Consider the following 26944-nt stretch of genomic DNA (forward strand, 5'->3'; position numbering starts at 1 on the left):
ACCAGTGTTCCCCCAATATTTCCAGTACCCACCCGGCACCATACACAGTTATTACAACATTATTGTCTATATCCCCTATGCTGTACTTTACATCCCTGTGACTGTTCTGTAACTTGCAATCTGTACTTCTTTTCTTTTTCACCCTTTACTTTTTTCACCTAGTCCCCCAGCCACCCTCCCCTCTGTCCACCATCAGTCTGTTCTCTGTATCTATGAATCTGTTTCTATTTTGTTTATTTATATTGTTCTTTAGATTCTACATATACTATAAATGAAATCATATGCTATGTGTCTTTCTCTGACTTAATTTTACTTAGCATAGTACTCTACAAGTCTATCTATACTGTCACAAATGGTAAGATTTTTTTTTTTTTTAACAGCGGAGTAATATCCTATTGTGTATATGTAGTTTTTTCGTGGAATCTTTAGGGTTCTCTATATATGGTATCATGTTCTCTTCAAATAATAAGTTTTACCTCTTTCTTTCCAGTTTGCATACCTCTTTGTTGAAGTTCTCACTGAGCTTATCTATTCTTTCCCTAAGTTCCTTGAGCATCCTTATAACCATTGTTAGGAGTTCTGTATCTGGTAGATCGCTTGCCTCCATTTTATTTAGTTTTTCCCCCCTGGGCGATTCTTTCTGTTCTTTCATTTCAGGCATGTTTCTTTGTCTCCCCATTTTGGTTGCCTTTCTGTATTTGTTTCTGTGTATCAGTAGATGTGCTGTCTCCCAGCCGTGGTATGGCGGCCTTATATGGTAGGTGTCCTGTGGTTCTCAGTGGTGCCGTCTCCCTTATCACCGGAGCTAGATGCTCCAGGAGTATTCCTTGTGTGAGTTATGTGAACCCTCATGTTGTAGTTGAGTCTGAATTGCTGTTGGCATGTCTGTGGGTTGTGTTGACCCTCAGGTTGGCTGGCTATGAGGATTGGCCTCACAGCCAATTGACCACTATGTACTAGTTGCTGTGGAGGAAGGGGCTGTCCCCATGAAGTGGAATTTTTCCCAGCAGGGTCTGGTGCCTGCCAAGACCCCCCCTCTAGATATGCCCCCCATTTTTTAAGCGAGAGATAGGGACAGACAGGCTGGACAGAAGAAAAAGGAGAAACATCCCCAATTCTTTGTTATGGCCCCTTCGTTGTTCATTGATTGCTTTTTCATATGTGCCTTGACTGGCTGTGCTCCAGCAGAGCGAGTGACCCCTTGCTCAAGCCAGCAACCTCGGGTTTCGAACATGGGTCCTCAGCATTCCAGGTCGAAGCTCCTTCCACTGCGCCACCACCTGGTCAGGCAGACATGCTGCTTATGGAGCTAATTGGGTCGTGTTCTGTTGTGGTCTGAAGCCAACCACCAGATGTGTTGGTTCTGGGGCCTCTTGGGAGGGCCCCTGGTGCAGATCAATGCCAGATGTTTCCTGTGACCAGCCATGGGTTACCTGTTGGTAGCTACAGAGTGATCCATGGTTGGTAGCTGCCTGTTCTGGGCCTTAGTTGCATGGCAAGGACCAAATTGTGCACTAACGCTGGCTGCAACCAGTTCCAGGCCTGGAGCAGGTCAAGAAAATGCTTAAGTCACCCCAAGATCCATTGCTGGCTATCCATTGTACAAGGTAGGAGACTGTTAATACAGGAATAAACTCTGTGTTTCATATATAGCGGTAAACGTACTTTGGTTCCCACCCAGTAGATTCAAACTCAACACCACCAGTACTGGGTCACAGAGCACTCAGCAAAAGTGTCAAGGGGTACGTCAAGGCCAGCCGCCACCCAGCTGGAGCCTGTGGACTTTTGCCATTGCATAGGGCCTCAGAGATTCATCAGGGTGTAACCAGTAGAGTCCATCAAGCTAAAGCAGATTACAGTCTGGCTGTGTGGTAGGAGAGCTCTGCACAGGAACAGTGCTGCCTGTCAGTCACATGGGAAGATGGCCCTCACCCTAAAGTGAAGTCACACAGTTGATTCTCTCCCTGTGTGTCCCCAGCCACCCCCAAGCTTGCCTTCAATCCCTTAAGAGTTTTTCAAGAAAGACTGTAAGTAGGGTCCAGGCCGGCTGCCGCACACAGAGCTAACAGCTTTGTGTGAGCTTGGCATGGAGGGGCCTCACTGAGTCATCAAGATGGGGCCCTTAACAGCTCCCCGGGCTAATGCTGAATCAGGGGAGTGCTCAGTCCAGGAAAGAGGCCTCCATGGGCAGTGCAGGAGGAGGCATGCAGCACAGGGACATTGGCATCTGTCCCTCCAGCCCTCTTCCTGAAGCCATATGATCAGTTCCTTCCTGTGTGTCGCCAGTCTGCTCCACATCACCATCCCTCTGCCAGAGCCCAGGGTGAATGTCTGTAAGATTTTGTACGGTGTCCTTTAAGAGGGCACCTGAATTTCCAGCAGTCTCTTGTCTCACTCAAGCAGAGAGAAATGTTACTGATTTTCACAGCCAGATGTTATGTGGGTTCCTATTCCCAGCTCTCTGCTCTGGGCTGGGGAGCCTCGTGTGGGGTTGACACCCCTCACTCCTCAGCGGGATCTCTGCAGCTAAGATACCCCTCTAGCTTCTCAACCACTACATGTGGGAGCAGGGACAGCTTTTTTTGTGTATCCGCCATTCCTACGAGTCTTGACTTGGCTTCTTCTGTATATCCTTAGTTTTTGTTTTGTTGTTTGGCTTTTTTTTTGTATTTTTCTGAAGTTGGAAACGGGGAGGCACTCAGACTCCCACATGCGCCCGACCAGGATCCACCTGGCACTCCCACCAGGGGGCGATGCTCTGCCCATCTGGGGCATCGCTCTGTCACGACCAGAGCCACTCTAGCGCCTGAGGCAGAGGCCAAAGAGCCATCCTCACCGCCTGGGCCAACTTTGCTCCAATGGAGACTTGGCTGTGGGAAGGGAAGAGAGAGACAGAGAGGAAGGAGTGGGGGTAGAGAAGCAGATGGGCACTTCTCCTGTGTGCCGTGGCCGGGAATTGAACCCGGGACTCCTGCACGCCAGGCTGACGCTCTACCACTGAGCCAACCGCCCAGGGCCTATCTTTAGTTTTAAGACTTCTGTTCAATAAACCATCAGCCAACATCATATTAAATGGCATAAAACTGAGGACTTTCTACCTTAAATCAGGAACAAGACAGGGTTGTCCACTCTCTCCACTCTTATTTAACGTGGTGCTAGAAGTTCTGGCCAGAGCAATCAGACAAGACAAAGAAATAAAAGGCATCCATATCGGAAAAGAAGAAGTAAAGGTATCACTTTTTGCTGATGATATGATCCTATACATCGAAAACCCGAAGGACTCCACAAAAAGATTATTAGAAACAATAAACCAATACAGTAAGGTTGCAGGATACAAAATTAACATACAAAAGTCCATAGCCTTTCTATATGCCAACAATGAAATATTAGAAAACGAACTCAAAAAAATAATCCCCTTCACGATTGCAACAAAAAAAAATAAAATACCTAGGAATAAACATAACAAAGAATGTAAAGGACCTATATAACGAAAACTACAAGGCATTGCTAAGAGAAATAGAAAAAGACACAATGAGATGGAAAAATATTCCTTGTTCTTGGATAGGAAGAATAAATATAATTAAAATGGCCATATTACCCAAAGCAATATATAAATTTAATGCAATTCCCATCAAAATCCCTATGAGATTTTTTAAAGAAATGGAACAAAAAATCATCAGATTTATATGGAACTATAAAAAACCCCGAATAGCCAAAACAATCCTAAGGAAAAAGAATGAAGCTGGGGGCATTACAATACCTGACTTTAAACTATATTATAGGGCCACGATAATCAAAACAGCATGGTATTGGCAGAAAAATAGACACTCAGACCAATGGAACAGAATAGAAAGCCCAGAAATAAAACCACATATATATGGTCAAATAATCTTTGATAAAGGGGCCAACAACACACAATGGAGAAAAGAAAGCCTCTTCAACAAATGGTGTTGGGAAAACTGGAAAGCCACATGCAAAAGAATGAAACTCGACTATAGCCTGTCCCCGTGTACTAAAATTAATTCAAAATGGATCAAAGACCTAAATATAGGACCTGAAACAATAAAGTACATAGAAGAAGACATAGGTACTAAACTCATGGACCTGGGTTTTAAAGAACATTTTATGAACTTGACTCCAATGGCAAGAGAAGTGAAGGCAAAGATAAATGAATGGGACTACATCAGAATAAAAAGTTTTTGCTCAGCAAGAGAAACTGATATCAAAATAAAGAGACAGCCAACTAAATGGGAAATGATATTTTCAAACAACAGCTCAGATAAGGGCCTAATATCCAAAATTTACAAAGAACTCATAAAACTCAACAACAAACAAACAAACAATCCAATAAAAAAAATGGGAAGAGGACATGAATAGACACTTCTCCCAGGAAGAAATACAAATGGCCAACAGATATATGAAAAGATGCTCAGCTTCATTAGTTATTAGAGAAATGCAAATCAAAACTACAATGAGATACCACCTCACCCCTGTTAGATTAGCTATTATCAACAAGACGGGTAATAGCAAATGTTGGAGAGGCTGCGGAGAAAAGGGAACTCTCATCCACTGTTGGTGGGACTGTAAAGTAGTACAACCATTATGGAGGAAAGTATGGTGGTTCCTCAAAAAGCTGCAAATAGAACTACCTTATGACCCAGTAATCCCTCTACTGGGTATATACCCCAAAACCTCAGAAACATTGATACGTAAAGACACATGTAGCCCCATGTTCATTGCAGCACTGTTCACAGTGGCCAAGACATGGAAACAACCAAAAAGCCCTTCAATAGAAGACTGGATAAAGAAGATGTGGCACATATACACTATGGAATACTACTCAGCCATAAGAAATGATGACATCAGATCATTTACAGCAAAATGGTGGGATCTTGATAACATTATACGGAGTGAAATAAGTAAATCAGAAAAAAACAAGAACTACATGATTCCATACATTGGTGGAACATAAAAACGAGACTTAAGAGACATGGACAAGAGTGTGGTGGTTACCAGGGGTGGGGGGAGGGAGGATATGGGAGGGAGGGAGGGAGAGAGTTAGGGGGAGGGGGAAGGGCACAGAGAACTAGATAGAGGGAGGCGGAGGACAATCTGACTTTGGGCGAGGGGTATGCAACATAATTTAATGACAAAATAACCTAGACATGTCTTCTTTGAATATATGTACCCTGATTTATTAATGTCATCCCATTATCATTAATAAAAATTTATTATAAAAAAAAAAAAAGACTTCTGTTCAGTTAGTCTTCTGATGGTTACCAAGGTTGACTGTTCTATAATTTAGTTGTAATTTTTTTTTTTTTTCTGAAGCTGGAAATGGGGAGAGACAGTCAGACAGACTCTCGCATGCGCCCGACCGGGATCCACCCGGCACGCCCACCAGGGGCGATGCTCTGCCCACCAGGGGGCGATGCTCTGCCCCTCCAGGGCATTGCTCTGTTGCGACCAGAGCCACTCCAGAGCCTGGGGCAGAGGCCAAGGAGCCATCCCCAGAGCCCAGGCCATCTTTGCTCTAATGGAGCCTCGGCTGCGGGAGGGGAAGGGAGAGACAGAGAGGAAGGAGAGGAGGAGGGGTGGAGAAGCAGATGGGCGCGTCTCCTGTGTGCCCTGGCTGGGAATCGAACCCGGGATTTCTGCACGCTAAGCCGACGCTCTACCACTGAGCCAACCGGCCAGGGCCTAGTTGTAATTTTGACGTACGTGGTCATGTGCACATCTTAAGTGAACAATTTGATGAATTATTACAATTGTAAATTACCACCAGATATAAGAAATAGAACATGTCCATTCCCTAGAAAGGAGCCTTGTTTGGCTCAGTGGTAGAATGTTGGCCGAGCATGTGGATGTCTTGGGTTCAATTTCTGGTCAGGTCACATAGAAGTGACCATCTGATTCTCCACCCCTCCACCTCCTTCCTTATCTTTCTCTGTCTCTCTTATTTCCCTCCCAGAGTCATGGCTCATTGGTTCAAATGCATCAGCCCTGGTTACCTAGAATGGCTCCGTGGAGCCTCCACCTCAGGTGCTAAAAATAGCTCAGTTGCAAGTATGTCCCAAGATGGGCAGAGCATCGGCCCAAGATGAGGGTTGCCAGGTGGATCCTGGTCAGCGTGCATGTGGGGGCCTGTCTCTCTATCTCCCCTCTTCTCACTTGGAAAATAAGAAGAAGAAATAAAGAAGAAAGTAGCCTTGTGCCCATTTCCAGTCAATCTCTCCACCCCCATTATCTGATTTCTATCACCATAGATAAGTTTTGCCTGTGTTTTGGTGTCATAGAAGTGAAATTGTTCAGTGTGTACCTTTTTGTATCTGGCTTCTTTTGCTTAACATAATGTTTAATGTTTTGAGATACATCTATATTGTTGCATATATCTAAAGGATTTTTTTCTTTACTCCATAATACTCCATTGTATCGATATATCATCTTTTTAATCCATTTTCCAGTTAACTGATTTTAGATTGTTTCCAGTTTGGAGCTGTTATGAATAGGCTGATTTAAACATTCTTATCTATTACATTTTGTGGACATACGCTTTTATTTTTCTTGTCTAAATACATAAGAATGAAATTGCTGTCTCCTGGGGAGTTATATATACTTAACTTTATAAGAAATTACCGAAGAGGTTTTCAAAGTGTTTGTACCATTTTGTACACCCATCACCAATGAATGAGAATTTCAGTTATGGCACATTCTCACCAACAGCTGATTGAATTTTTGCCATACTGTTAAGCATGCGTTGTATCTCATGTTTTTTATTTGCATTTCACTGATGATGTTGAGTACTTTCTGCTCTGCTCCTTTTCCTTTCAGACGTGAAATATTTTTCAATTCTTTTGGCCATTTAAAAGCTTGCATTGTTAAATTTTTTCATTAGTTTATGGGAGTTCTTTCTTTTTTCTGGATGTATGTCCATTGTCAGATATATGTGCTACAATTTATACACCAATCTGTGATTTGTTTACTCACTTTCCTAATTGAGTCTTTTATTGATCAGAAAGTTTTGGTTTTGATGAAGTCTAATTTTCCATTTAATAGTTTGTTCTTTTTGCGTCTAGTCCAAAAGTGATTTGCTTACCTCAAGATTGTGAAGATGTCTTATAGTTTCTTTATAAACTTTGTTTCTGTGTTTTGCTTATGTCTATAATTTATTTAAAATTAATTTTTGAGCAAAGAATGAAATAGAAGCCAGATTTATTTTTTTAACAGATTTTTAGATGGTCTATACCACTTGGTGAAGAATAAAATTTCTCTTTTGCTCCATTGAATTCCTTTGGCACCTTGATCAAATTTTAGTTCTTCATATATGTGTAGGCTATTTCTTAACTCTGTCCTATAACACTGATTTGTTTGTCCATCTTGATACCAATATTACACTGTCTTGATTACTATAATTTTATGAGTCTTAAAATGAGGCAGTGTTAGCCCTCCACTTATGTTTGTTTGTTGTTGTTTTTTTCAATGTCATTTTGGCTATTCTACATCCTTGGAATTTCCAGATAAAATTTAGATTCCTCTTTTTTTTATAGATGAGAGGAGAAAGGAGGGGAGATAGAGAGACAGACTCCCACATGTCCCCTAACTAGGATCCACCCAGCAACCCTATCTTAGACCAATGCTCAAATCACTGAGCTATTTTTAGCACCTGAGGCTGACATCTTAGACCAATGAAGCTATCCTCGGAGCCCAGAGCCACACTCGAATCAGTTGAGTCACTGGCCACAGGAGGGGAAGAGGAGGAGGGGGAAACAGGTGATTGCTTCTCTTGTGTCCCCTGAGTGAGAATTGTGCGTCGGACATCTGCATGCTGGGCTGATGTTCTATCCACTAAACCACTGGCCAGGGCCAGATTCATCCTTTCTAATTCTTCAAATTAGCCTGCTAGATTTTTTTAAGTATTTTGTTAAATTTATATTTCATTACATGAAGAATGGAGAGCTTAACAATGTTGAGACTTTCTATCAATAAATGTTTAATTAAATAGTCTTTAATTTCTCCAACCAATATTTTGTGATTTTCTGGATAGAAGGTTTTTGCTGGGTGTGTTGTTAGATAATTGATATTTTTGGTGCTACTATAAATAGTATTGCTTGATTTTTTAATTTTCTATTTTTTTTCTTTTTTTGTGTGTGTGACAGAGAAAGAGTCAGAAAAACAGGACGGGGAGAAATGAGAAGCACCAAATCTTCTTTGTGGTTCCTTAGTTGTTCATTGATTGCTTTCTCATATGTGCCTTGACTGGGGAGCTGCAGCAAAGTGAGTGACCCCTTGCTAGAACCAGCAACCTTCAGTTCAAGCCATGACCCTGTGCTCAAGCCGGTGAGCCTGCGCTCAGGCCAGCAACTTCAGGGTTTCGAACCTGGGTCCTCTGCGTCCCAGTCTGATGCTCTATCCTCTGCACCACCACCTGGTCAGGCTAATTTTCAATTTGTTGTTGCTAGCATATAAAAATCTAAAATATTAAAATAGAATTAATTTTGTACGTTGACCTCATAATCTACAACCTTGCCAAACACTTACTAGTTTTAGTATACAATCATGTCATCTGCACAGAAAGCCAGTTGTATGTTTGCAAATCTGAATACCTTTTCTCTCTTTTTCTTGTCTTGTCGCACTGTCTTACACATTCAGCTTATATTGCATAGAGCTGGTAAAAGCAGGTATTCTTGACTTTTCCCCAAATTTAGAAGACTGTTCAGCCTATAGGTTTTTAGTAGATGCCCTTTATCAGATTGAGGAATATTTCTTCTATTCTTACTTTCCTGAGAATTATTTTTTCTTTTATTTTACTTAGAAATTAAATTTAGTGGGATAACATTGATCCATAGGAACTCATAGGTTTCCGGTGGACATCTCCATAGCATATGAACTATTCATTACATTGTGTGCCCATCACTCAAAAGTCAAACCACTTTCCTTCACCATATATTTAGCCCCCTTTATTCCTCTCCCTCCTGCTCTCCCCTTGGTAACCACTTCATTTTTGGCTATGTCCATGAGTCTCAGTTTTATATTTCACTTATGTATGAAATCATACAGTTCTTAGCTTTTTCTGATTTACTTGTTTCCATCAGTATAATGTTCTTAAGGTCCATCCATGCTGTCTCAAATGGCAGTATATCATTTCTTATGGCTGAGTAGTATTCCATTGTATACATCAGGGGTTGGGAACCTTTTTGGCTGAGAGAGCCATGAACGCCACATATTTTAAAATGTAATTCCATGAGAGCCATACAAGGACCTGTGTATGTTATGCATTATTCAATAAAAATTTGGTGTTGTCCCGGAGGACAGCTGTGATTGGCTCCAGCCACCCGCAACCATGAACATGAGCTGTAGGAAATGAATGGATTGTCATCCATGAGAATGTTTTATATTTTTAGCGTTATTTTTTTTTATTAAAGATTTGTCTGTGAGCCAGATGCAGCCATCAAAAGAGCCACATCTGACTCATGAGCCATAGGTTCCTGACCCCTAGTATACATGTACCACATCTTCTTTATCCAATCTTCTATATAAGGACACTTTGGTTGTTTCCATGTCTTGGCCACTGTGAATAATGTTGCGAGTGAACATGGGGGTGCATGTGTGTTTACATACCAATTTTTTCGAGGTTTTGGAGTAGATACCCAGTAGAAGGACTGCTGGGTGATATGGTGTCTCTAGAGAATTCATTTTTAATATCATGAATGGGTGTTGAGTTTTTTTTAAATTTGATTTTATTTTTATCTATTTTTTTTTTGTATTCAGTGAGAGGAGAGGAGGCAGAGAGACAGACTCCCACATACACCCTGACTGGCATCCACCCCTCAACCCCACTAGGGAGCAATGCTCTGCCCATCTGGGGTGTTGCTTCGTTGCTCAGCAACCAAGCTCTTCTTCATGCCTGAGGCGAGGCCATGGAGCCATCCTCAGTGCCTGGGGCCAAGATGCTCTAATTGAGCCATGGTTACAAGAAGGGAAGACAGAGAGAGAGAAAAAAAAAATAGGAGGAGGGGTAGAAAAGCAGATGGATGCTTCTCCTGTGTGCTCTGACCGGAAATTGAACCCGGGACATCCACAGGCCTGGCCAACGCTCTACCACTAAGCCAACAAGCCGGAGCCAGGTGTTGATTTTCAAATGCTCTTTCTGCATTTATAACTGGAAATAAAATTATTTTTTATTCTGTTAATGTGGTAATTGTAAACCAACTTTACATTCCTGGGACAAATCTTACTAGCTTGTAACACATTTTTAATTCCTTGAAAGTTCTCTCTTTCCACTGTTGCTGGAAATTTTAATTTAACTTTTAAATGTTAATAAGATCATTTGTTCAAGTCACAACATTTAACGAACATCTATGCCCTGCCACTATCTGAGTGACTGAAGAAATCAATATAAATAAAATGTTCCTACTTTTGAAAGAGTCACAGCTTATTCGGAAAGTCAGATGCAGAGATAATGGGCAAATTTAGTGATAAATATTCATTCATTGAATTATCAGAGTAAGAAAAGAGGTGTGTAATGTCTTACTGCTCTGTGTTGATCAGGGGAAGGGTCCTGGAAGAGGTGCTACCTAAGCTGTTTTAGAGAGGTTGACCAAGTGAAGGGTGGATTAAAGGACAAGAGGGGACAACACTATGGTGCTTCAGGGGAAATACTAGTAGGTTTACTGTGGTTGGAGCTTAAAGTACAAAGCTTGGTGAATTGAGATTATAGAAGTATCAGCCAGATCATTGCATGCCTTGCATGCCAAATGAAGGAGCTTGTTCTTTATTCTGTGAATGACGGCCAACCATCATGAGATTTCAGGAAGGGAGAGGTACATGCTTTGGTTTGAATTTTAATCAGAACCCAATGGCAGATTTGTGGAGGATAGATTGGAAAGCTCCAAGGCTGGAGGCTAGAAGATCAATTAGAAAATGATAATGAGGTCTTGAACCTTAGCAATCAGAGTAGAGATGGAGAAGAAGGGCCAGTTTGAAAAATTTTACAAAGTAAAACTGGTAAATCTTGGTGATGAACTGCTTAGAGGATGAATGAAAAAAGAGAGTGTATTAGTTTTCTAGGCTTGCCATATCAAAGTACACAAAGTGAGTGCCTTAAAACAACAGAAATTTATTGTCTCATAGTTATAGTCTTAAAAGCCTAAAATTAAATCCCAAGTGTCATCAGGACCATGTCCCCCTGAGACTCTTGAGTAGAATCCTTTGTTGCCTGTTTCTAGCTTCAGATGGTGGCGTTGATTTTGTGTGTGGGAGGGGGGATGTGTTCCTTGGTAAATGCATCATTCCAATCTGCGCTTCTACTAGCCACATTGTATTCTCTGTTCATGACTGTATTCTAAAGATACTAGTCATATTGCATAAGACCCATCCTACACCAGTATGGCTTTACCTTAACTAATTATATCTACAATGACCCTATTTTCAAGTCAGGTCATATTCTGAGGTACTGGTCATTAGGATTTCTACTTTTTGAGAAACAACTCAACTCATAAAGAAGGGTAAGGTCTGCCAGACCAGTGGTGGTTCAGATGATAGAACGTTGACTCGGAATACTGAGGTCACTGGATCAAAACCCCAAGGTTGCTGGCATGAGTACACGCTCGCCAGCTTGAGCAAGGGATTGCTGGCTTGGTTTGAGCCACCCCCACCCCCATCAAGACACATACGTGAAGTAATCAATGAACTACTAAAGTGAAGTAGAAGTAGTTGATGCTTCTCACTGTCCTGCCTCTCCTCCCTCTTTATCTCCCTCTCTCTTAAGTCAATAAATAATAATAAAAAAAGAAGGGTAAAGTCAAAACTGCTAAGGGTATATAGGGTGCTGCCACTGGCCAGACAAGGAAAACAAGTGAAAAAGCTAGTTTACAAAGGTATGCTCAAAATTATTTAAAGGACATACAGGAAAAGCCTTATTTAGTCATCAGTTCTGTAGGTCTGAAGTACATCTCTTTAAGATAAAAATAAACTGTGAAGACTTATGGATAGTGTCAATAATTGGTTTCATTATTGCCTGAGCAGGTGGTGGCGCAGCAGATAGAGCATTGGCGTGGGACACAGAGGACCCGGGTTCAAAACACCGAGGTCGCTGACTTGAGTGCAAGGTCGCTGGCTTGAGCAAGGGGTCACTTGCTTTGCTGTAGCTCCCCCCCCCCCCAGTTAAGGCACATATGAGAAAGCAATCAGTGAACAACTAAGTTGCCACAACGAAGAATTGATGCTTTTCATCTCTCTCCCTTCCTGTCTGTGTGTCCCTCTCTCTGTCTCTCTGTTTCCCTCTCTCTCACTAAAAATAAATAATTAGTTTCATCATTTTATTGTTGAGAACATGAAATGATGGTTCACAAAAGTTTGTTTTATAGCAGCTGTTACCATCTGGCAAGGTTAGAGATCTCTATCTGGAGCCGTTACCCTGTGATTCTCACTATATTTTAGAATCAACAGTGAGAAGGAAGCATTCTTTCCCTAAATCACATTTTTATAAACACCTAATTGCTAATGCAACAATTTAAGAGTTGTCAAATTTAATTAAGACTATTACTGTATTTCCCCATGTATAAGACACACCTTTTTTCAAAAAATTTGGGGTTTAAAAACTGGGTGTGTCTTAGACAGTGGTTGTTTTTTTTTACTTCCCACTCATTCATCCTTTTTTTTTGTGCTCATTGTTGAAGACAGTGATTCGTCATCAGACACATGTGAAGACAAGCTAATGAATGGGAGTTCTGACAATGATGAAGTGTTGTATGAATTTTATGATGAATAAAACTCGAGTTAAATAACTTTATGTAACTTTTTCTTTTTGAAATTTCTGGCCCCCAAATTAAGGTGTGTCTTATACATGGGAGCATATTACACATGGGGAAATACTGTATATTTTGTATATAATATAATTTCAATTTTAAGGGAAAATAGTGGACATTTATAGGCTTCATAAAATTTACCCTGTTAGGCATTCAGACACTACAGTTTGGAACAATTTATCCCTTTTGAAAGGTGATCCTTTTCAGTGCATTACCATTTGTAAATATAGTAAACATTTTTATTATGTGACTAAACAAAATAAATAGATGTAGTTTACTGTTGACAACATTAATTTCATATTTTAAGAATAGTTTCAGTTTCAAATATTTGATTTCATATTTGTAGTTACAGAAATATAATCCTGTGCATTTCATTTAAATTAGTATATTTTGGCCTGACCAGGCAGTGGCACAGTGGGTAGAGCGTCAGACTGGAATGCCGAGGACCCAGGTTTGAGACCCCGAGGTTGCCAGATTGAGTGCGGGCTCATCTGGTTTGAGCAAGGCTCACCAGCTTGGACCCATGGTCGCTGGATCAAGCAAGGGGTTACTTGGTCTGCTGTGCCCATGAACAAGGCACATATGAGAAAGCAATCAATGAACAACTAAGGTGTCGCAATGAAAAACTAATGATTGATGCTTCTCATCTCTCTCCATTCCTGTCTGTCTGTCCCTATCTATCCCTCTGACTCTCTCTCTCTCTCTGTTTCTGTAAAATAAATAAATAAATAAATTAGTACATTTTGTTTCTTCTTTATTAACTTTAAATGGTTCAAAATTTATTTGCCCAGAACTCAAAAACTGTTTTAATTCCTAATGCATTTTTCTCTTGATGTAGGAAGTTTTGCTGGAGCTGCTGGAACAGTGTGTGGATGGCTTATGGAAAGCAGAACGTTACGAAGTAATTTCTGAAATTTCCAAGTTGATCATTCCAATTTATGAGAAGCGTCGTGAATTTGAGGTAGGTGGTTTAAACATTTGCATCATTGCCCATTTTTTGTTGAATTCTGAGAGTTCTTTATATTTTCTGGACATTAAACCTTTATCACATCTGTGATAATAGTTTATTGATCTTGGGAAAATACTGATCTTGGAAAAAATAGTAATATAGTTAATGTTACTATGTACCTTGTGACAATTCTCTCTGAAGAACAGAAGCTTAATTGTATTATGACATTTTATCATAGAATGTAAATATTTAATGTATCACTTTGACACTTGTGCAGTTGGAAAGTTACAATCCTTAAAATGCTGTTTGAGCACTGGCTGATTTGCTCAGTGGTAGAGTGTTGGCTCAACGTGTGGAAGTCCCAGGTTTGATTTCTGGTCAGGACACATAGGAGAGGCAACCATCTGCTTCTCCTCTCATCCCTCTCCCTTTTTTTCTCTCTTTCTCTGTCTCCCTCTCTCCCTTCTCTCTCCCACAGCCATGGCTCAATCTATTAGTTCAAACACATTGGCCCTGGGCACTCAGGATGGCTCCTTGGAGCCTCTGTCTCAGGCACTTAAAATAGCTAGGTTGCAAGCATGGGCTCAGATGGGCAGAGCATCGGCCCCAGTCAGGGGTTGCCAGGTGGATCCTGGTCTAGGCACTTGTGGGAGTCTATCTCTGAATCTCTCCTACTGTCACTATAAAAAAAAAGTGGTGTTCAATTCTTAGAATTCTATCATATATTTATATATGTGCTCCAATGAAATTAAGGGTAAGATATCCAAAATATAAAGTGAAGTTTAGATTATACCATAGGTTCTCTCTAGTCATCTCCCTACTTCCCCTCATGGTATATAAAAAAACCCAAATAAATATTGTCTTCACTAAACCTTCACTTACAAAAAACTATTGGATTTTCATGTTGCCCCAGAACAGGCATAGACTTGATTCTATTTGCAATTCTGTGGGGGAGACTAAAAGTACTGGCAGGTGACATTGGGGAGGTAATAAGGCCCTAGTAATAGTGCTATTATGAGGAGTTTTTCTGGTTTAGTTTGCCAGATAAAGTTGTTGATAAAGTGTAGTTCATAAAAGATAGTAGCATAATGAACAGCTATTGCCACTGACACTAAACAAGATTTTATATATATATTACATACAAATCTCTTGAGTCCACATCGTAATTTCTACCCCTGCTGTGCTGGGAAGAGTTCATTTAGGATTCAGACCATTAAAAAATAGTTTACACTTAAATATAGTAAGCAGATAATTAACAAAAGGTAGATACAGCAGATGTCTTTCTTTGTTGACATTTCCAAGAGTGAGAACACAGATACTTACATCATCATCTGGGTAGTGTTCTAATCTCTGTTCCAAACTCGCTCTGATCTAACTCACTTTTTATTCTGGCTCTTCCTCTCTTTGCCATACTTTTGGTTCATAAGGGGCATGCCTGAGAAATCATAGTGGAATTCATGTGATTATGTCAATAAGCAAGAGTTAAAAGAAATAAACCTAGGTCATATAGATGGCAAAGAATAGCCTATGAGACAGGAGTTGGCATTACCCCTCCTATCAAAAGATTATGTCCTAAAAACCTTATAAAAAGTTTCAAAATATCTACTTTCTTACCCTTGGGTTAAACATCAAGCTATTAGAAACCCAAGGAGCATTTTACTACTCAATCAACTTATAGTGAAGTAAGGAAAATATATCTTTCCTGCACATTAAAAACAACTATATATACACACACACACACACACACACACACACACACACACACACACACATGTATAAACTATATATGTATACATAAGCTCGGGGTGTATGTGTGTGTGTGTGTGTGTTTTGCTTTTTCAATTTAACATAAGTGAGATCATACAATATTTGGCTTTCTCTGTCTGACTTATTTCATTTAGCATGTGCCCTCAAGGTCCGTCCCTGTTGTTGCAGATGGCAAGATTTCATTGTTTTTTATAGTTTAATAAATATCCCATTGTGGTCACACACATCATCTTTATCCATTCATCCATCGATAGACATTTAGATTGTTTCCATGTTTTGACTATCATAAATAATGCTGCAGTGAATATGGGGGTGCATATTTCTTTTTTTGTATCCTTCAGATAAATACCCAGAAATGGAATTGCTGTATCAGCTTCTTCTTTTAGAAGAAGCTCCATACTGGTTTCCGTAGTAACTGCACCAATTTATATTCCCGCCAACACTTACTCTTGCGTCGTTGATAACAGCCATTCTGACAGGTGTGAGGTGGTATCTCACTCAGAATGGTTTTGATTTCCATTTCCCTGATGATTAGTGGTAGTGTTGCACATCTTTCCATGTACCCGTTGATCTGCACTTCTTTTTGTTGTTGTGAATTGTGAGACTTCTTAATATTTCCTGGATACAAAACCTTTATCAGATCTGTAATTTGCAGATATTTTCTCCCACTCTGTAGGTTGTTGTTTCACAGTCTTGATAATGTTCTTCACACAATGTGCTCTCCTTTCCTGGGTGTGCAGAAGGATGTATACTTTGAAAACATCTGTGAACTTGTATAAAAGCAGCCCTCACCAAGGCTTATACTATTACTTATGTTTTTCCTGCCTTTTGTTTTCATCTCAGAGTTTTTGCATACATTGTTTATTGTATTTCTCTACGTAAGGGCTCAAGCAAAGTATTTTGCTTCTGTTTCAATTTAAATAATTCAGACTAGCAGTCAATTATAATACATACATAATAATGGTAAACTACATATCACCATTGAGATATTAATGAAATAAAGCATGATACTTAAAAATACAGTGTTGTTTGACCATTTTTAGCTCTACCCTTAGACCTAAAGTTGTTTAAGAATTTTGTATAATTGTGACAATGGGAGAGAGCAGTATGAGTTACCCCACCAAACCATTTTGAAAAGGAAATACTATTATTTTTCCTCTGGGAATTTATCTGAATGACATTTATTAACTAACCTATAGACAAAGCTGATTTGTGTATTTTCATTTTTCAGAAACTTACTCACGTTTATAGAACTCTCCATGGAGCTTACACAAAAATTATGGAGGTTATGCACTCTAAAAAGAGACTGTTAGGCACTTTCTTCAGAGTTGCTTTTTATGGCCAGGTAAATATACTTTCATTCATAAAGTTCTTTTCCTTTTTCAGTATCAACCTTTGAATTATTAGATAACTATAGCAGCAGTTACTGGGTCTAGAATTTTGTCTCAATAGAGTGCCTGTCACAGCAGCAGGAAGCTCTTTTGTAAGGGCAAAGTTCACTTTGGCTCTCATATCTAAATCCATTAATTAGGTCAGAGTCCAACATTTGAATTTTCCCCTTACTTTCATTTTCTGTTAAGCTTCTAAAAGTATATATTTAATATGTAGTCACTCAAACTTTCAAATAAACCAGGTAAGTATACTGGGAACGAGAACAATCTCCTGTGGAAGTCTTCAGGGCCAGTAACGTTCATATGTGACTGTGAATTTGAAAGTTCTCGTTTACCTTAAGTTGAAAGGAGAAATACAAGGATGTGGTTTTTAGTGTGATGATTTAAAATGTATTTCAAATGCGTTACTGTCAGCTATTGAGTAGATTTTCTCATACTATTTATAAAGTATTGTATGTTTAACTTTACAACAGTCTTTCTTTGAAGAAGAGGACGGGAAGGAGTACATCTACAAGGAGCCAAAGCTTACAGGCCTCTCAGAGATTTCCCTGAGACTTGTTAAACTTTATGGTGAAAAATTTGGTACGGAGAATGTGAAAATAATTCAAGATTCAGACAAGGTAACTATACCCTGCATTGTGGGATCATTATTTGTTAGTTCCAAGCATGGGATATTGTTCCTTTTTCCTTTTATTAGCTGCTGGAGAAGCATGGGAATAGCTAGAGCTTTTCCAGATAGTGAAAGAAAAAACAGGGGCTTTAGAGTCACAACAGGATTCACATCTCCATTCTCTGTCACTTGCTAGCTGTGTGACCACGGGGAAGTTAATTAACCTCTCTGGGTGTCGTTTTTTTCATTAGTAAAATGGAGATAATAATAGTGCCTTCCTCATGGAGTTGTTACATGGATTAAATGAGTTAATATATGGAAAGTGATTGAGTTCCTGGTACATAAAAACCATTCATGAATAATAATAGAAGCTGGCACGCTTAATAAAGTTTAGCTGTCATTACCATTTATGTTGTTCATCATGATTCTCAGTGTTATACTTTATGATTACAGTCATTTTGGGGCACACGTTATTCTAAGATATACTTAGTTCAGTACTTATATTTGCGATGAAGTGGGTTTAGGACAGATACCTTGGGTCTTGGTCTAACGGTTAGCCATTCCATCAAGACATGCCCTTTCCTAGGGAGTGCCTGGCTCCCTATAGACAGAGTTTCAGGAAAGCAGAATAGGAACGCCTGGCCGCCCTTAGTCCCATGAGAGTGCCCAGAATGAGAATTGACTTTTAAGATAGAAAGGACCTGTACCGTTAGGATCCATAGGCCACGGCAGTATTTATTGAATCACTCTGATGTGCATGGTGTTTTGTAAAGCACTTAACAGCTGGTAAGCAACATTGCCAGAGTGAAAAGCCTGTGACAATGCTGAAAACTTTTCACTGTCTCCCATGAAAATGACCTCTCTGCTTTGTAGATCTACCTATATCTCTTGAGGATGGTTTTATCTTGAACCTTAGACATATAGAAATAGATTTACTAGCCGTGACCAGATGGCTCAGTTGGTTAGGGCATTATCACAAAGCACAGAGGTTGTCGGTTCGATCCCTAGCCAGGGCACATACAGGAATGAATCAGTGTTCCTTTCTCTCTCTCTCTCTTTTCTCCCCTCCTCCCATTTCTCTCTTGCTAAAAATCAATAAAATTTTCCTTAAAATTTTCAAAAATGATTTAGTGGTAGCTTCAAAATTCATTGTTATTTGGCAAAACCTCCCTGCTTCTTTCCTTATGAGTTTTAAATATTTTGTGTTTTATTTGATTAAGACAACTGAAGATTTTATCTCCTTGTAGCCAGATAGTCTTACGTTTGCTGCCACACTGCTGATACTATAAAAGGAAAGTTAATGGGAAGCCAGGCATGCTGAACAACATACAGTTTTCTATTTCATTCTGCCTCTTGAGAGCCTGGCCAACATGTGCTAGCGACGAAGCACCATCAGGCGCCTGGTCTCTTGACATTATTTGTATGCACAATATTTTAGTCATTCCCCATAGGCAACCAACATAAATAAGCAGTTGCTAACTTTCAACACTCTTATTTAGTTCCTAACATGTGAAAGTAAAAATTAAAAACACTTTTTACCTTGCCAAAGAGCAAAATCTGCTTAAGAACACAGACAATGTGAAGAGCAATTTGGTAATATATTCCTATATTTTAAAGTGTACATGTTCTTAAACCCAACAGTTTTACATTTAAGATGTTCTCTTGGCCCTGGCTGGGTAGGTAAGTGATAAAGTATCATCCTGGCATGTCAAGGTTGCTGGTTCAATCCCTGTCAGAAGCAATCAGTGAATGCACAATTAAATCAAACAACTAAGTGGAATGGCAAGTTGATGCTTTTCTCTCTCTCTCTCTCTCTCTCTCCCTTTCCCTCTTTCCCCCTCTTCCCCTCTTTCCCCCCTCCCCCTCTCTTTCCCTTTACCCTCTTCCTCCCTCTCTGTCTTCTCCCTCCCTCTCCCTCAAATCACTGGAAAAATATAAAAAAATAGATTTTATCTTGTAGATGTACACACATAAAGATGTATGTTTAAAGGCGTTTATTGCTGCCGAGTTTGTATAACAAAAACTTAGAAGTAGTCTAAATGTCCATATGGCTAAAGGAATTGTGCTATTACTCATACAATGGATATAGTTAACCTAGGTGTTATGAATTTCATATCAACACTTAGAAATCTACCAAGATATACTACCTGTGGGAGAAAAAGATGAATTACAGGACTGTATGGATAGTGTGATCACATTCGTGTCAAGACTTATTCACATATACTCACTTGTAGAAGCTATGCTTAAGAAATTTCTGGAATGATATATATATAAAGCTGTTAACCATTGTTACCCCTGCGGGGAGGGACTCGAGTCTTACCCGGAAAGAAATCTTTCACTTCTCATATATACTTTTGGGTACTGTTTGAATGGTTTATCATCCACATAATTTATGTTTATAAAGTTAAAATCAGGCTTGACCTTTTTTATTTTCCTTCTATGTTTTGTCTTAGCCAGTAATTACCTCAAGTATCTCCTGAGGACTCTCTGGAGAGATTTAGCTTTTTTTTTTTTTTTTTTTTTTTTTTTGTATTATTCTGAAGCTGGAAACGGGGAGAGACAGTCAGACAGACTCCCGCATGCGCCCGACCGGGATCCACCCGGCACGGCCACCAGGGGCGACACTCTGCCCACCAGGGGGCGATGCTCTGCCGCGACCAGAGCCACTCTAGCGCCTGGGGCAGAGGCCAAGGAGCCATCCCCAGCGCCCGGGCCATCTTTGCTCCAATGGAGCCTTGGCTGCGGGAGGGGAAGAGAGAGACAGAGAGGAAGGAGAGGGGGAGGGGTGGAGAAGCAGATGGGTGCTTCTCCTATGTGCCCTGGCCGGGAATCGAACCCGGGTCCCCCGCACGCCAGGCCGACGCTCTACCGCTGAGCCAACCGGCCAGGGCCAGAGATCTAGCTTTTTAATGGGAGAGAAAAGGAGGTTAAGATTTCTGAAGATAGACTTTAGGTTTTTATGTAAGAACAAGTAGAATGGATTTGGGGGGTAATAAATTTTCTATCCCCTGTCCATTTTATATATATGGAGGAAAAAAAAGATACAGAGACTGTTTCTAAAGAGGTTTCTGTTGTTTGTTTTATATTGTGTTTTCTACACTAGACACAAAAAGATCTGACTATCATAAAATGCAAGGATCTTGACAAAGGCACAAGTCCATTGTAGTTGGCTTGAATGCTGAGAGAGGGTCCTGGGTGTCATCTGGAGTTACTGGGGAGACTGCTGCAGGGAGGGCTGGTAGAGCCTACAGAGCGAAACTCTAAAAGGGACAGTTGTGGGATTGGCCTCCAGCAGCATAGACTCTTAACATGGAATGAGGCTCTTCATGAACTGGTTCGAAACACTCTCATTCTATGTCTCTGAGGAGAACCATTGTGCTTTCCTGAGGTCACCTTCCTCCATAGGATAGGATTAATCCAGCCAAGAGTACCCAGTCTTCCAGTGGCAAACACTGCTTTGAATGTACAGATTGGTAAGCTTCTCTGTAGGGTAATTGATAATATGTATGAATTATCTTTCTTTGGCTTATTTATTTATTTAATAAATTTAATGAGGTGACATTGGTTAATAAAATTATATAAGTTTCAGGTTCAGGGTACAGTTCTGTAACACATCATCTTTATGCTCTCCTCCTGTCTTCGTTTATCCCCCTTTACCCCCTCTATCACCCCACCCCCTTTTTCTCTGGTAATCACTATACTGCTGTCTATGATGGTTTTGTTTTTTTCGTTTAATCCCTTTAAATCTTTTAACTAAGCAGCTTCTCTACTGTAAATTTATCCTAAGGAATAAGTCAAAGGGAAAAATTGCACATAGTTTTAAATGCAAAAATGTTCACACAGCCTTACTTGCAATAGCAAAATGTTGTTAAACAACTTGAGTCTGGTAAGGAGGATCTGACCCAATAAAAGTTGCTTATCCCTTTATCCATACAGTCATTAAAAGTTATATTAATGACTACAATATAGAACTATAGCTATTATATGTTTAGTTTATTGTGGTAAAATACATATAACAAAATTTACGATGTTAACCATTTCTAACTGCACGTCAGTGATACTGACTTCATTCATATTGTGCAGCCGTTACCACTGTCCGTGGTCAGAACTCTTTATCTTGTAAAAGTGAAGCTTTCTACCCATTAAACAATAATTCATTCCTCCTTCCCCTCAGCCCATAGCAGCCACCATTCTACTTCCTGTCTCTGTTATTTTGACTTCTCTAAATACCTCAGAAGAGTGGACTCATTAGTGAGATTGTCTTCTTGTGGCTGGTTCATTTCACTTAGCATCTCTTCAGGGTCCATTCATGTTGTAGCATGTTGCGGAATACTTTCCTTTAAAGGCTGAATAATATTGTATGTATAGACCACGTTTTGCTTAGCCGTCTGCCAGTAGACACTTGGGTTGCTTTCAGGTTTTTGCTATCGTGAGTAATGCTGTTCCAGGAACATGTGCACAGCTGCCTGACATGGGCAGAGGTGTGGGGCATGAGTGGCTGCCAATGTGCCAAGTGCCGAAACTGACCCAAATCAAAATCGAGTGCAATTTTCTGTCTTGAAGTCTTCCCTCAGAAGTTGTAAGCCTTCAACAGACTCTGCAGTTCCAAAATAGTTACATCAGACAGGCTCTGTCAGTGTAACTAGTGTCTAGGTATGAAGATAGGTGTCTGGTGCTCTGTCATCTTCTTAGAATCCTCACTCGAATGTTCTTTGAGCTGGAATTCAAATAGTATACAATTAACCATTTTAATATATTTTAAGGATTCAGATTATAGAACAGTGGTCTCAGTTTTGTATATGTGTATATATATATCTGCATAGAAGAAAACTGGAAGGAAATCTATAACAATTTGAATAAGGGTCACTACTGAGTGGTAGGGTTACAGTTTTTCTCTTTCTCCTAGACCAGTGGTCGGCAAACTCATTAGTCAACAGAGCCAAATATCAACAGTACAACGATTGAAATTTCTTTTGAGAGCCAAATTTTTTAAACTTAAGCTATATAGGTAGGTACATTGTTATTAATTAGGGTACCCCTAAGCTGGCCTTTGTTAAACACTTAAGGGGCCAAAGAGCCACATGTGGCTCATGAGCCGCGGTTTGCCGACCAAGGTCCTACAGTTTTAAAATCTCTAATAGGTTTCTGTGACTTTTTTTTTTTGCAAGTGAGAGACAGACAGGAGGAGAGAGAGATAAGAAGAATCAATTTGTAATTGTGACACCTTAATTCATTGATTACTTCTCATATGTGCCTTGACCAAGGCGGGGGGGGGGGGCGGTTCCAGCTGAGCCAGCGACCTTGGGCTCAAGCCAACAATCATGAGGGCATGTCTATGATGCCGCGCTCAAGCTGGCAACTTTGGTTTTGAGCCTGGGTCCTCAGCATCCCAGGTCAGTACTCTATCCACTGTGCCACAACCGGTCATGTGGTTTTTAACTTCTCTATAATCGGAAGGAAGTGGTCCCTAAAAAAAGAAGAAAGACCTCCTTCAGGTGTCTATTCAATTGGGAACATGGTCTTAGCAGCAATGTTCCTCAGTTGATCTCAAAAAATCAGTAGCTTACCTGTACCCCCTTTTCCCTGTTATTGAATAAAAACCAAAACTTTCTTATTTGTAGGTAAATGCCAAAGAACTTGATCCAAAATATGCTCATATCCAAGTCACTTATGTGAAGCCCTACTTTGATGATAAAGAACTCACAGAAAGAAAGACTGAGTTTGAAAGAAACCATAATATCAGCAAATTTGTTTTTGAGGCTCCTTATACGTTATCCGGCAAAAAGCAAGGTTGCATAGAAGAACAGTGCAAACGCCGTACAATCTTGACTAGTAAGTAGGACTTTGCATATAACTTTTTTTTTTGTATTTTTCCGAAGCTGGAAATGGGGAGGTAGTCAGACAGACTCCCTCATGCGCCCGACCAGGATCCACCTGGCATGCCCACCAGGGGGCGATGCTCTGCCCATCTGGGGTGTTGCTCTGTTGCTACCAGGGCCATTCTAGCACCTGAGGCAGAGGCCATGGAGCCATCCTCAGTGCCCGGGCCAACTTTGCTCCATGGAGCCTTGGCTGCGGGAGGGGAAGAGAGACAGAGAGGAAGGAGAGGGGGAGGGGTGGAGAAGCAGATGGGCGCCTCTGCTGTGTGCCCTGGCCGGGAATTGAACCCGGGACTCCTGCACGCCAGGCCTACACTCGACCACTGAGCCAACCTGCCAGGGCCTGCATATAACTTTTTGTTTGACTTGGTCCTTAGTGATAAACATGAGGAGCAGCTGGCCAGCCACAAAATGTAACTGAAATTTTAATCATTCATTGTTCTTCTGTTCAGTCACTAGCTTGCACAAACATGGGTATGTTATAAACCATAGTTTTCCTACATGTAATTTGTGATTGCCCCGAGGTGTCTCGTAAAAAGAATTTCTCCCTCAATCCTGAAGTAATGAGGGGTTGTATGGTACCCTAAGGTATTGTCTAGAGAAGGCATGGGGAAACTTAAGCACAGTGGATTTTTTAAAATGACTTGGCTGTTTGAACAAATGATCTTTTTAAGATAGTAAATCAATCTTAACGTTTTAATAGCTTCAAACTCATTTCCATATGTGAAGAAGAGGATCCCTATAAACTATGAACAGCAGATTAATTTAAAGCCAATTGATGTTGCTACTGATGAAATAAAAGATAAAACTGCAGAGCTGCAAAAACTTTGCTCTTCTGCTGATGTGGACATGATTCAGCTCCAACTTAAATTGCAGGGCTGTGTTTCAGTGCAGGTATGTTGATTGCCACACACGTATTCAATGTTCCTTGGTGTCCCTCTTGCTTTCTGGAGGGCGCAGAGCAAGCGTTAATTATAATTGTGTGTTATAGTTTCAGTGAGTGCAAGCAGCTGTGCATTATTTTTTTTATAAACTTAATACAGAAAGAGAAAATTTACATTTTCTATAAATTATGTGTTTTGTCAGCAGACTTGAAGATAAATCCCTCTGAATGTAGCCAAACTCTATATTTATATACCTGAAATCATTAACTAATTTACTAGGATATCATCTTTGCAGATTATTTGCTTTAATCATTTTTCAAGTATACTTATAAGTAAGAATAGTATGTATGTTTCCCAGATGCAGATTTTTAATGTAGTTGGGTGGTGTTTTTTTGTTTGTTTGTTTTTTTAAGAAAAATTACTTTTTGATTACATTCTGACAACTTCCGTTTCTCTTCCTTTGTAATTTAGGTAAATGCTGGTCCATTAGCATATGCAAGGGCTTTCTTAAATGACAGTCAAACTAGCAAGTACCCGCCTAAGAAAGTCAATGAGTTGAAAGACCTATTTAGGTAAGTGCTTTGTAGTCTTCAGATAAGACCTCAGTTCTTTTACTCCAATTTCTTTTTAAAAGAAACCAAACTATTCACCACCAAATCATATCCATCCAAAAAAGGAAAATTTCCTAATGGTACTTTAATGGCTACATGCAGGATCTCTTTCTTGCTGCAGGATATTAACAATGTCCTAGTGACACAAGAGATTAAATAGACCAGCTTACTTTATTGCTTGCGATGTTATAACATAAGCACAAGCCTAAATTTATGATGCCGTTTCCTCCTTTACCCCACTGACCTCATGTCACAGCTTTTCTGACCATTTAGGGTAGGAGTAAAGGCAGAACTGGAAGGGTTGGAGAGGCTTGCCACCTGTCCTGTGTCCTTGGTTCCATGGGAATTCTGTCAGTCTGGGACATGTAATAGCTTGTCTTGAGTGAGCATCCCTGTAAGCTAAGGGATGTCTGAATGGTCTTACATTAGAAAAAACAAATCTGTTTAATATATAAAAAGAGTCTACATTCAGAATAAGAGAGACAGTTTAGTAAAATAGACTGAAGAGAAAGATAACTAATCTATTTATTTGCTCCCAACTTATTTCATTTACTTTTCCTATCTGTGTGTTATCAGCTATTCCAGGTTGCAGAGTAGTTAGTAGTCATTCATTCACCAATATTTATTAGTGTTTGGCATGTAGAGAAAGATTCTTCTGGTTGCTATGACAGGAATGGAAAACAAATGGGCAATGAAGTATTTTGTCTCCTAAGGCCTACACTCTAATTATGGATGTTAAACATGAACACACAAAATAATGGGAAAGTACTTTTATGGTAACTCATCAATTCTGTCCCCACTCTTACCGGCCCAGGGTAGATGCTTCAAAACTACAGCACCAAGCACTATACTGGGTACATTAGTAAGTCCCAAATAAATTAGTTTTGAATGAATGATACATTATCTACAGGTGCAAATTAATGTTAGCACAAATTTAGCTGATATTAATGTCAAGTAAATGGCTGAGCAAGTAGGCTTCCTAGAGGGTGTACGTTTTGAACCAGGTTTTAAAGGACTTAAGAGGTAAGAGAAAAGACAAAAAACAAAGGAAAAGTTATTTCAGACAGGATGTGGCATTAGCAAAAGCACAGCGAGAAAATATAGGATTCTAATCTTCCTTCTAAGCGAGCAAGCTGTGGTTGCCAAAATGATTGTCAGTGAGACTTTCTGGGATTAAATAACAAAACCTTTATCTTTGATCTTCATCCACAGGAAATTCATACAGGCATGCAGCATTGCACTTGAACTAAATGAACGTCTAATTAAAGAGGATCAAATTGAGTACCATGAAGGGCTAAAGTCAAACTTCAGAGAAATGGTGAAAGAATTGTCTGACATTATCCACGAGCAGGCAAGTATTAGGGTGGTTGAAAATGAAAACATAATCTTGAGTCCTTAAAATGTTAACTTAACAAAATCTATTTGAAGTGCCTTACCTTGAAATCATTCAGTCTGTGTTTTCAATTTTGTTTATATTACTATTAATCGTTTAAATGACAATGCAAATCAAATATGAAGCAATTATCTGAGGCAGTTGCTAAAGCAGTCAGCAGAAATCAACCATGCTGTTCTTTCTGCCACAGTGCTGTTAGAAGCGACTAGCTGAGCAACTCTGAATTGATCTGTGAACATGGACAGGAGTCTCTCAAGAAGAGTCTAAAGAAGGGAAATGATTGGCTCAGTAGCCAAGTTGCTGAATGAATATCCCTGCTGTGGCTGTGAGAAACTAATACTGTCATTTAAGTGAGATCCTGAGTGATTTCCAACACTTGGAAATTATCTTAACACCCATACAGCCTGCAAAACTCCCAATTTTTATACAACTTCTTATCATTTTTATCTTTGACTGAGTGATAATGACAATTATGATAACTTACTAAAACCCAACCTGAGAAATACAGAAACGAAGACCTATTCATTAATTAGAGCCAAATTATGTCATTTTTAGGTAGTTAGGACTTTTATATACCTACTTACGATAAAACTGGACTACTTCTGGATAAACTCCATTGCTATTTGGGGTCCTGGATAAACTCCATTGCTATAT

General features: G+C 39.8%; 1 protein-coding gene across 2 annotated transcripts in view; it reads left to right on the forward strand.

Moving 5' to 3' along the window:
• Positions 1-26944, forward strand: part of DOCK11 (dedicator of cytokinesis 11) — a 235505-nt gene that overhangs the window by 204167 nt on the left and 4394 nt on the right. For both annotated transcript variants that reach the window (XM_066357342.1, XM_066357343.1), the window contains 7 exons: positions 13645-13767; positions 16754-16867; positions 17387-17533; positions 23145-23355; positions 24106-24296; positions 24758-24858; positions 26110-26248. In XM_066357342.1, the coding sequence (XP_066213439.1) occupies positions 13645-13767; positions 16754-16867; positions 17387-17533; positions 23145-23355; positions 24106-24296; positions 24758-24858; positions 26110-26248 (1026 nt within the window). The remainder of the gene's footprint in view (positions 1-13644; positions 13768-16753; positions 16868-17386; positions 17534-23144; positions 23356-24105; positions 24297-24757; positions 24859-26109; positions 26249-26944) is intronic.

Source organism: Saccopteryx leptura, chromosome X, assembly GCF_036850995.1.
Source record: "Saccopteryx leptura isolate mSacLep1 chromosome X, mSacLep1_pri_phased_curated, whole genome shotgun sequence".
NCBI lineage: Eukaryota > Metazoa > Chordata > Mammalia > Chiroptera > Emballonuridae > Saccopteryx > Saccopteryx leptura.